We start from the raw sequence: 11,849 nt of genomic DNA on the forward strand, positions 1-11,849 counted from the left end.
TCCTCACAGCAGTCTTTGCATCAGCTGGTCCTGCTGCCATCTGCTAAGAGGGCTTTTACTTCTGCTCAGGCAGGACCCTTTCAGGAATGAAGCCATGACACATCTCTCCCTGCCCAGATCCTGACCCTCAATTATTTCTTCTCTCTGCCACCTCCTCTCTGCAGCCTATCGTGGTTTCTCTGCCTTTTCCCCAGTGCCTCCCTCTGAAGCTGCAGCTGTGCTTGTCTAGATCTCAGTATCCTGTGAGGTAGCTGGGTGTCCATGGCTGCACTATTCCTCCAGGCTGAGGCCCAGGCGTGACTCAGCGCCCAGCACAGGCCACATGCCAAACAGGCCTCTGCTCTGCTACTTCCATCCCCTGTCCACCCTTGCCTCCGGTTGGTACCCCAGGCCTTGGCTCTCCAGACTGGGCTCAGCCATCCCTCGGTGGCCATGCCCTGTGACCTCTGGCCTTTGCTTGCGTCTTTTCTGAGATGGGGGTGATAGTTCCAGACAGGCCTGAGGAAGGGAGTGGAGCAGATGAAACGTCTGCATGATGAATGCAGATGAATCCATCTGCATCTCCAGTTCTGCTCACTAGTGAGCACCCCCACAGAGTCCCAAAGAAAGCACGCCTGCCACAACGCCCCAGCTCTCCCCACATTTCAGAGGAGGAGGCTCATGTGATGGCTCCAGGGCCAGGCTGCCCGAGGTCCAGCCACGGCTCCTCTGTCTCCTACCTGGGAGATTTAGGGCCAAAGCATGGTCCACTGTGTGCTTCAGTTTACTCATCTGTAAAATGGGGAGGAAAGGCATTAATAGTTTTATTCCCAGGCCTGGCTGAGTGGGTCACTCTGTCTCTGTGAGCCCCACATACTGCCTTGGGGATGGAACGAGCCCCAGGTGGGATCCAGGAGGCCTGGTTTGAGAGTTGCCTCTGGTGCCTTGGGCCAGCCGCTCCCTCTCTCCTGGTTGGCTTCCTCCCGTGGTGCGTAGGCCTCCCTCTGCCCTGCACAGTCCAAGGGCTTAGGGGAGGCGCCACCTCCAGCCTCCTGGTGTTCAGTGCCCGAGTGTGCCTGAGAGCAGCTCCTCCACGGTGGAAGCTCTCAGGGGCCGCACTTCTGTGTTGCTGGGTATGGAGCCCCGCGAGGGTTGTGGCGGGCCCGCTCAGGTGCCAAGCTTTGTGCTTCTCCCACAGTTCCCAATGGGTCCAGGCTCGGACGGCCCGATGGGGGGCATGGGCGGCATGGAGCCACACCACATGAACGGCTCGTTAGGTAAGTCAGCACCCTGCCTAACTTCCCGGGAAGCCTCCTCTGCCTCGGTTCCGGGCTCCACTGAGCCCAGTCCCCACAGGAAGATCTGAAGAGGAAGATGTTGCCTCGGTCGAAGGTCCTCTTTGGCAAAATGTTTGGGGTTTGGGTGGAAGCATTTGGAGGCCCCTGCACGGAAGAGCGGGCGAGACCCTGAACTGGACTTTCTTTTCTCCTTCCAGGGTCAGGTGACATAGATGGACTTCCAAAAGTGAGTGTGTGTTCCCTGTCTCCTCCCTGACAGCACCCTCCAGAAAGCCTTTCCCCCCATCCTGGGAGAGGGTGGCAGGTTGCTGGCGGCCTGGGGCTCACCACGTATGCTCTCTCTGCAGAATTCTCCTAACAACATAAGTGGCATTAGCAATCCTCCAGGCACCCCTCGGGACGATGGCGAGCTAGGAGGGAACTTCCTCCACTCCTTCCAGAATGACAATGTAAGTGTGCCCACCACCACCCTTATTTCACCTCCTGGGTCCTCACTGTATCCTCTGAGCCCTGGGACTACTGATTGACGTTTCAGAGTCTCCTGGCCAAGACCTGCCCGCTGGGCCAGTCTCCTGGCAGCCGTGTCATGAGTCTTTCACCTCGGTTATTTTTCCACGCGAGATGGAGAGCCCTCACAATCCCCCCGCCCACCCCCACCAGCCCCCGGCGTGGTGCTGACCCCTCGTCTGCTGAATCCGACCTTCCCTGGGCGTGCACACGCAGGCGCAGTGCCTCCAGCGCTGATGAAGCTCACGTGGCCGGACGAGCGCTGGGCCCGGGCGCACGGGGTCCTTGTCTCCGTCTGTGTCCTCCCGTCCTGGAGGGCGGGTGTGCGTGCAACCAGGGACTGCCTGGGGTCTCAGTGCCGAGGAGCTGGCTGGCTGTTTTTTCACATTAGGCTTCTTGTTTAGTCTCATCTGAAGAACCAATGTCAGGTTTCTGTAGCTTTTGAGAAGCCCAGGCCGGCTCCCACCCCAGGGTGCCCTGGCTGTGCTCCAGCTCATCAGACCCCAGTCCTCTGCAGTCCATGGCCCTATGAGGGGAGGGCAGGGGCTACTGCTGGCTTCGATAGGAAAGGGGTGATTTGGAGAGGGAAGTGGGGCGGAGCAGGCAAGTGAGGGACACAGGCTGGCGCGGGGGGGATGGTTCCTGAGCCCTGCCTGCTGGCCCCCTGCCCACCCAGTGCCAGCCCCAAGACAGGCCCTGTCCGGCTCTCTGCAGTGAGACCTCCACAAGGCTGCCACACCCGGCCCTCACGACCCCCCTTCTCTGCTTCTCCCTTCAGTATTCTCCAAGCATGACGATGAGTGTGTGACTCCCCCCCTCCTCTTCTCCGAGACGCTGAGAGAGCCAGCATTGCAGGCGGGAAGATGCCAGAAATTATGCAAGAAGAAGTGAGGTGTCATTACCCAGGAGCTGGGGGAGGGGTGTCTCCTGCTCCCCCCCAACCCCCACCCTGTCCTCCACCCCCTCCACCTTTCCCAGTTTTAGTTTCATGCAATAAAAAGGCCGAACTTTTTATTCCATAAAACATGAAGGACAAAACTCAAAATAAAATATATTTCAAGTCAATGACCAGAAAAATCCCACCCTTGCCCTTTCCCGAAGGACCTTTGATGTCCATGACACTTTTCTGTTTTTTTTGTTTGTTTGTTTGGGGTTCTGCTGTTGTTGGGATTTTTTGTTTTGTTTTGTTTTCAGGGGGGTTTTTTTGGGGGAAAAATTTTTAAAAATGGAAGCTTCTAGCAAATCCCCCCAACCCCACCCCAATCAACCTCTTTGCTTTCTTCTTTAAAAAAAAAAAAAAAGGACAAAAAAAAAAAATAAAACCAAGCCCCGTTGTCTGTACCCAAGCCCTTCCACCAGGAAAGCTAGTCTAGGTGTGAGATCTCACCTGTCTTTGTAGCCATCTAAAAATAATAATAATAATTATAATAAACTGGGCAGTTTACAATCGGTGGTTTCTTTCAAACGGCCTGTTTTGGAAAGAAAAAAGGAGTCACCCTTTTCCACTTGGGGTTTTTGGTTTGTGCTGATGAGCGAGGGAGGGGCGGGAACCTGTTTTGTTTTCGCTTGGTCTCTCCCGGCGAGGTGGCGACAGCAGCCGCACAGCTTGGACCCCAGACCCCCTCCCTCCCCCATGGTGTGGCCGGAGGGGCCAGACCACCAACCGCTTTCAGGATCCCGCCCCAGCGGAGCCGCGCTGTGACCCGGTTGGCATGCACTGTGTTCCCAGGACTGCTTCCTCCCTCTTCTGGACCTCTCCTCACCCGCCTCCCGCCCCCTCCTCAGCCCCCGCCCCAGTCTTCCCAGTGAGGATCCTGCCAGCGGGGTGGTGGCTTGGAGCGGAGTGGGGGAGGCCGCCCCCGACAGGATGGCTATGACCTGGGACGTGGAAACCGTGACCTCTGCGTTCTCCTCCCTCGCATCGTCCACATTGCGTGTGCGGGCAGCGTAGGGCTGGAGTTGGGTTTTCTTTTTTTTTTTTTCTCTTGATTCTTCCTTCTTTTTCAAAGATGGGATATTGACCAGAATTGCTCTGTATATGCTTGGAACTGGATGGAAAGACTCTGGAATAGCTTTGGGGGGCGGGGGGGGGACACCGACAACCAAACAGATGTGCTGTTTCCGGACCTGTTTTTATTTTCAAAAACCGACAAACGCCACAGTGGAGCCTGTCCCCCTCCCAGGAGGAGTGACTCATGGCCTCCCTCACCTCACCACCCTGCATCGTAACCTCTGTGTCTTGCCCTGAGACACCTGAATTCTTTGTACATTTACACCCCTCTCCCCCCTCCCCTGTAGCTGGTCTTTGTTTTCTTCCCTCCTTTGATCCATGTATATCATATTATGTGAGATATCATCTGCCTGAAAAAAGACCTTGTGCGGATTATTGGGAACATTGTAGCTGTTTCTGTGTTTTTTCTTACCTTGTAGTCTGGTTCTGAATTAAGAGAGGAAAAAAAAAAAGTAATTATGATACATTGTAGTTTGTGTACGATATATGTTGATAACGTTTTATTAAAGGGACATCTTTTTTCCGCAGCCCTTCCTGACATGTTTGGGGGAACGTGGGTCGGAGTTTATTATACTCATTATAAAATGCCAGGCGACTGGCTGGGCAGAAATTCTGCTCCTGGTGCACAATAAGATCTTGTTTTGTGTTCCAGGCGTTGGCCTTCTTTTCCTGGGTGTGTTAATTCTGCATTTTCTGTGGAGAGTTGGGGATGATGGGTTGGGAGGGAGGGCATGGTCTCATTTCAAATATTTGGGGGCATTCTAAAAGGCAGTTTTAGTTTCTCGTCTTGCAAATGAATTTTGGTTTGCCAGGATGTATTTTTCTGGAAAAGTAAGAAAGGGTTCCCAGTGCACTGTGTTTCAGTAGAGAGTCGGTGTCGGCTAGGATGGCCACATGGGCTGCAACCACGCCTGCTTTCTCCTTTCTGGTGAAATTTGTTTTGCAGGTCCTAGGGTGCTGGGCCACAGGAGGTTATTTTATTTTTTCACCTCCAAGGCAGCAGGGAGCCCTTGAAAGATTTGAAGAGTGGCACAGTTCAACTTGAATTTTAGAAAACGATGCAGGTTGCATCTTGGAAGATAGTTGGGTGGGGCTAGACAGATGGGAAATCCAGTGCCAGCTGCCGTCTAGGCAAGAGCTACTGCAGGCCGAACAGGTCAGCAGCGGACGCTGATTTGAACATTTAGAAAGTAGAACTTTCTGCGTCTTTGGAGCTTCGGGGCCAGGCCTGCAGCAGGAATGGGCAGGAAACACACGGAATGTCTGAGCAAAGTGTGACCTTAGCCCCACCTTTTATTGTAAGGACCAGTTTCAGATCCTGCCTTTGCCATTGTGGCCCTGGGCCAGTTGGTTCATAATGTCCTCAATTGCCATAACGGTTTACCCATCGTGTGGTCGTGGTGAGGATAAGTGAACATTTGTAAAGTGTCTAGAATTGTGCCTTTTAAGTAGTAAGAGCAGTAGTGTTAGCTGTTGGCAGTATTGCTCCTCATTTGGGGAGTCTAAATGGGTGTGCTGGGAGGCCCTAAAAAATCCCATTTGTCCTTCCTGCCTCATCTGAGAACACGGCTTCCAAGGCTCTTCCTCATCACTGTTGGACAGATGAGACCTGGGTGGTTACTGACCTGCATCCACGGTTCTGAAGAGGCGTTTGTGCACCAACTTGAACACCTGCCATGCCCAGCGCGGCGCTGGGCAGAGAAGGTGGAGATGACAGCGAGCATGTGCTCAGTACCCTTGCTGCCCCTGCAGTTGAGGACTCAGGCACAGTGGGGAGCAGTGACCTGGGGGAGGGTGTGCAGGTCACAGTGGCCCTTGCCAAGAGGAAGGAAGGACCCCCCAGCCTGTAATGAGAGCCTGCTGCACCCACATCTGCGGGAGCTGAGAACACTGGGCACCCTACCACCACCTTTATTTTTACCTCCAGGGCAGCAGGGAGCCCTTGAAAGAGTTGAAGAGTGGCACAGTTTGACTTGAATTTTAGAAACGGTGCTAAAATCTGAATTTTAGGATCAGGAGGTGAAAACGGGAGGTGACACCTCCCCCCACCCCCCACCAAGCACCTCCAGAGTTGCCTTTGCCACACTCAAGGCTCTGGCAAGGGCTGGTTTGGGGTCGGCTTCGCAGCAGGAGAGGACAGGCTGATTCCCAGGTTTTTCACCACTCTGCCCTGTCCAGACCTGAGTAAGAGCAGGGCCAGGCAAAGCCAGCTTCTGCAGCCAGCATGAGGTTCCCAAGATGAGAGTCGGGAGGGGGGGGTCACTCCCGTCCTTTCACAGCAGTGGACTTCAGCCCATCACTGAAGCTTAGGCGGGAGTGGACAAGCCAGGTCAGAGGCTGCAGCCTGGCAGCTCCTTTCCTGGTAGTCGTTACTGCCCACAAGGGGCTGGCTAGCCTGGGGATCCAAGGCCAGGATCTGCCTGAGTCAGGAAAAGCTGACCCGGCCAGAGACCCATGCCCTGTCCCTCCTGGGTAGGCACCCCTCCCTGGAACCAGAAAAGGAGAGCCTGGAGGCAAACCAGCTGTCAGCAAGGCCTGCTTGGGGGTGGGGGGTGGGTGATGGAGGATGTGTTCAGCAACTGCCAAGGCACAGTCACAGCAGGCCTCCAGCTTGGGCTCAGCTGAGGCCATTCAGCCTGATGCCCTGGTGACCCTGAGGAATACCCCACTCCCCACCTCTGCTGTCCCTTGAGGATGCAGATACTCCAGAGGCCTGAGCCCAGAGTAGCTCCCAGGCTTCTTTGAGGGCTCTGCCCTGAACTGAATGGAGCTGGGACTCCCCTGGGTTCATTGGGTGGGGGTGCCAGAAACAAAAAGACCAGACCGAGCGAGGGGGTGCTAAAAGGTCCATTCTGCCCTGTGCTGGCACTTTCCTCTCCATTCCCAGGTGCCTCTGGAGCTCCAGTCCTTGGTATGTTACCTGGGCACTCAGCTACCACCTTGGTTCCCTGCCTCCATCTCAGCCCTTCCAGTACCACAAAGATCTGACTCACTTCTGAGCATTCTTCAACTCTTTGATCTGTCCATTCATGTCTTTATTGAGCACCTGTTACACACCAGAGGCTGTCCTAACACTAGGGAAACAGAGGTGCACAAAACGTGGGAGGCTGGTGATGCCCATCACTGAGGTGAGGCGGGCTGTGGGAAGAGCAGGTGGTGGTGATGCTCCATGAGATGCTTGTTCAGTCTCCAAGTGAAGATGTCAAGCAGGCAGGTCTGGGCCAGAGACATTATTTAGAGAGTGGTTGGCATTCAAATGTTCTTGAAAGCCACAAGACTGAGACTGTCTGGAGAGTGAATGGAGAAGGGCCCCAGGCCTGGGCCCTGGGAAATAGAACCAGTGAAGGAGGCAGAGAAATGAGGAGAGTGAGGTGCCCTGGAGACCAAGGGAAGAAAGCTGCAGAGAGGAGGGTGCTGCATGCTGCCCAGGCCCCACTGCACACACCGCCTCATTCAGGCCCCGTGGGCCTCCTGCTCATCCCCGAGCCTCAGCACTTCACGCTCTGGTGATGTGGAGTTCCTTAGGGAACTCTGCCCACTGACTGCTGACCATTTTGTTCCTGCTATCCCCTCATGGTATGCCTTTCCTACTTGCTCTTTAGTGAAAGTCGCTCAGTCGTGTCCACACCTCTTTGCAACCCCATGGACTGTACAGTCCATGGAATTCTCCAGGGAAGAATATTGGAGTGGATAGCCGTTCCCTTCTCCAGCGGATCTTCCTGACCCAGGAATCGAACCGGGGTCTCCTGCACTGCAGGCGGATTCTTAACCAGCTGAGCTATCAGGGAAGTCCAACTCAAACTGACCTTTCATCAGGGTAGAGGCATTCTCTGGGCCCCCACGGCGGCTCTGCTGTAATGGATCGTGTGCTTCCCTCATCAGACTGGGAGCTGCTTGAAGCCTGGAATCTGGCCTGAGTGTGGTCCCCAGTCACCCATCACAAGGCCTGGCACCCAGTAGCTGCTCAATAAGTATTCATGAAGTGGGTGTTTGTTGAGTACAGCACCCCTACCCCCCCCCCCCCCAACGACTGCATGCTGTCACCTGTGGGTAGGTGCTCAGATGCAGGCAACGAGGTGGCCTTTAGGGCTGTAGCAGACCCAGAGAAGGCTGGCTGCTCTGTCACTGCCCACCCACCAGCTGGGAGCTCCTGGAGAAACCGTGTCTTCCTGTATCTCTGGCTCTCGGCACAGCCTGGCACACAGTAGGCCCTTATAAAGGGGGTTGAATTGCTGGACCCCCTAGAGATATGTAGTGGGGAATCGCAGCGCTCAGTCCCTGATCCCATCAGCTCAACTGAGGATGAGACTTGTGTTTTGCGGGGTAAGTAACAAAGCTAAGTAGGGCTATGCTGCTCTTGACAGGCTAGACCCCTGACCCTGGGCAACAAGCCCACACCCTGGCTAGTTTTGGGGGATGAGCCAATATGGCTAGGGTGTCTGGGATGGAAGAGACTGAGGCTCTCAGGTGGCAAGAAACAGCAGGGGAGAGGCAGGCCTCACCGCGCCCTGCTGTCCTCGGCCCAGCGGAAGTACTGGGTCCCCAGGCCCTGCTCTGTCATACAGCCTGGAGCAGGCGGCCGAGGTAAGCTGTGGATTGAGAAATGGGTTAGAGTTCAGTGGGAGGCAGACACTGCGCTATTTGGCTTTGAGGCCTATAATTCTTGGCTTCAAATCTCTACAGGCTGAGAGAATGGATAGGATGTGGGGCCCCAGAGGGCAGAGCTGCGGCCCTGGAGTTAAAGCTACTGGAAGACATTCCTCCTGAGGTGTGTACACATAGCAGCCAGAGATGTCAAAGAATGGAAGAGGCTGCAATGAGAAGTAGTAAGTTCCCCATCGCTGGACGTGTGTAAGCCAGCTGGGGGAAGGACAGATAGTACATGTGTTGGATGAGGGTGTTGGTTCCTAGACTCTCAGATTGAGGGCAGAGCTGAAGATGAACCCCTTCTCAGGAGCTGAACTTGGGTTAGAACTAACTCATTCTGACCTCTAAGTCACCTCTAAGAGACATCTCCGTAGACTCTGCAACTCTGACTCAACTTCCATCTGCCAAAGACCACGCCAGACTCAGTTCTGTGAACCCTGCAGAGAAGGGCAGGCTGGCAGCTGCAGGCTGGGTGGAGTTCTAGTGATGGAGCCAGTGTTCCAGCAGGGCCTCCCTAGCCTCGTGGCTATTTCACAAACACACCAATCCCACACCCATCTCAGAGCCATCACACGCACTTTCCCAGGCACCTTCCTGGCCTGCCCCCACAGTTGGTTCAGTCTCATGTCACCTTCTCAAAGAGGCCACACCCTGTGCGGTAAAGGCCAATACACCCCATCCCCAGCTGCTGGTGGCTCACGGTGTCCTTTCCTGGGTGCTGCCCGGGGCCACAGGGAACAGCCTCACCCAAGGTTTCACCTCCCAGGCTGTGGCCAGTGACAAATGGCTGATGTGGGACCTCAAGGCCCCATACCTGGCGGCAATTTGGGATCTGAAAGGCCACCCAGCATTGATCTCTACAGGACCGCAGGGGCCTCATCTACTCTGCCCAGTCGTGCCCTCCTCCCTTGCTCACAGGTCTCTGGGGAGTGTGCCCCAAGAAGCCTCCTGCCACAACCTTCCATCTCCGTCTGTTCCGGGAACGCTTTCCTTCAGATCCTCTGACATACCTTTCTTTCTTCGTCATCTCTCTATGTTGGAATGTAAACTTCATGACAGTAGAGACTTTGTTTTGCTCACTGCTCTCTAACTGGGGCCTTGCTGCATACCTTGCTGACACCTACCAGATGCTCCAGGACACCCTGTGGCTGACAGCTTATCACCTGGAGTTGAGTGGGGATGGGGATTCTCTGCAGGTTCCCAGGCATCTCTGGGGAGATGGGTCCCTAGAATAGGGTGGGCTTCCAGCAGCCAAGCAGGTAGGCCCCACAAGTCGTGATTTGTGGATTTGTCACAGGGAAGACAGTATGACACACTCAGGTCACATACACACTTTAAGGGACTTTGTCCTGCTGCAAAAGAGGAAGCAGGGAGATGCTGTCTAAAGCCTGAGGTGACCTTGACCTGCTCTTTCAAAGCCTTGGGCCTACTACTAAGGACAGACCAGCAAGTCACAGAGCCTCTGGTGAGGACCCGCCCTAGGTCCAGCCTGAGCCAGCCTTGGGAGAGGACGAGGCAGCCTAAAGGGCTGCCCGAAGTAATCTCACCTTTTCACAGGACTTCTGAAAACCTCCAGACCCCTCTACTTGATGTATCCTGGTCAAATGTGGCCTGTTAATCCCCAAGGAGGCAAAGCCTGAAAGGGAGGCAGGTGCTTTATTCCCACTTTGCAGATGAGGAAACTCAGGATCTGAGAGGAAGCTGGAATATAGGAGACTCTTGGAAATGGCGTTCCCCAGTCCACTGAAGCCTGCTGGAAGTGAACCGAGCTTTCTCATGGATCCACAAGACACTTAAATACACGACAAAATGAGTACATTCACATGTGCTCACAATGCCATCGACAAAATTTTGGTTCCAAACATCTGTTGCTTAAAAGCCCAAGTCCCTATAATGTGATTTTTATACCAATAATGGGATACCCCCATCCACCTTCCTCCTGCTTCCTTCTCCCAGACTGGCTCTAAGTGAGTTGTTTGTTCTCAGGCCTGAGGCCGAACAGGGCCTGAAGATCACCCTGTATTCCTCCACCCCAGTGTTGAACAAGGAAGGGAAGGTAAGAGGTGGGGAGGCTGAGGCAGGTGGGCATTTGGGATTTGGGGAAGCGGGCACATCTTTGTGGAGGGGGCAGATGTCATCACATACGAACTTTCCAGCTCTTCACACTGCACCATGTGGTGTCTGAGCCTCACCTGCATGGGGAGGATAGAAATGCCAGTCCTGCCCGCCTCACCTCGCAGACTGGCTTTGAGGGGCCTGAAGGGAGACAGCAGTGGGCACTAGGCTCGGCAGCTTAGCTCCAAGGTCCGAGGTGACAGACCAAGGTTGCCACTGGGGCTGTCCTCACCCCAGAGGCTGGGATGAGTGCCCAGGCCTCCCTGCAACCCTGGCCCCTTTCCAGGGCTGTCCTCAAGCTACAAGGTCACCTGCTGACAGCCCACTTGCTCGCAGCCTTTGTCCCACACGCTCAAGACCCAGGCAGGCTTGGCCCTCTCGCTTCCCATTCTACCAGCCACTGGGGGGTGGGCTGGTGGTGGCTCTGCGCCCTCAGCCTGGCCTCAGACCACCACCGTCACTCACCCAATGACCGAAACGGCCTCCAGCTGGACTCTGCACAGTCACCCTGCCAACCTGTCCTCCATTTGCCCACAGAATGTTCTTATGGGAAAAAAAAATCCCTTTGACTCAGCAATTCTGCTTCGGAATTTATCCAATGGCTGCGCTGGCAGAAGTACTCTAAGATACGTGAACAAGGATGCTCACTGCAGCATTATTTGTAATGGCTAAGAACTAGAAATACCTCGAATGTCCATCGATAGATATTAATGCCACTGCTCGGAAGAACTAGGTAGCTCATATGTGCTGATGTGGCCAGATCTGCCATCCCAAGGTATTAGGTGAAGAAAGGAAGGTGTAGAACGGTCTATAGATAGGATGACACTAGGTAATGTACCTATATGCATCCCTATTATACATATACTATACACACTAAGGTGCCACATTAAATGACGCCAAGCTGTGGTCACCCCCAGGGAAGAACTGGGGCTGCCCTGGATGGGTGACAACTTGTACCTGGGGAAACCTGAAGTGCCAGCATTCCAGGCCCTTGAGAACTGGCCCCTCCAGCCTCACCCCCACCCCCACTGTCCCCATTTCCAACCACTCTCTGCTGTTTTGGCACATGTGCTGCTTTCTCAGGTAATCCCTTCATGTGCATACACCACCAGCCCAATCTGTCCTTCTCCTGGTAAACCCTCCTGCTGCCCCCGTCCCCCCCCCCCCCGCCGACCCTAAAAGGTACCTTGTAAAGTGTAAGGAGCACAACCTGGGAGTCAGACACACACAGGGCTGGAAACAACACTGTCATGTATGGAGCTGACATGGGCTCCTGGACTTCCTCCTGTAGC

The 11,849-nt window shown here is 54.6% G+C and overlaps 1 protein-coding gene across 4 annotated transcripts in view; it reads left to right on the forward strand.

Moving 5' to 3' along the window:
• Positions 1 to 4,322, forward strand: part of SSBP3 (single stranded DNA binding protein 3) — a 166,244-nt gene extending 161,922 nt beyond the window's left edge. For all 4 annotated transcript variants that reach the window (XM_043877191.1, XM_043877193.1, XM_043877192.1 and 1 more), the window contains 4 exons: positions 1,178 to 1,256; positions 1,475 to 1,503; positions 1,625 to 1,726; positions 2,563 to 4,322. In XM_043877191.1, coding sequence (XP_043733126.1) covers positions 1,178 to 1,256; positions 1,475 to 1,503; positions 1,625 to 1,726; positions 2,563 to 2,592 — 240 coding nt within the window. In that variant the 3' untranslated portion in view covers positions 2,593 to 4,322. The remainder of the gene's footprint in view (positions 1 to 1,177; positions 1,257 to 1,474; positions 1,504 to 1,624; positions 1,727 to 2,562) is intronic.
• The last annotated feature ends 7,527 nt before the right edge of the window (positions 4,323 to 11,849 follow it).

Source organism: Cervus elaphus, chromosome 20 (assembly GCF_910594005.1).
Source record: "Cervus elaphus chromosome 20, mCerEla1.1, whole genome shotgun sequence".
NCBI lineage: Eukaryota > Metazoa > Chordata > Mammalia > Artiodactyla > Cervidae > Cervus > Cervus elaphus.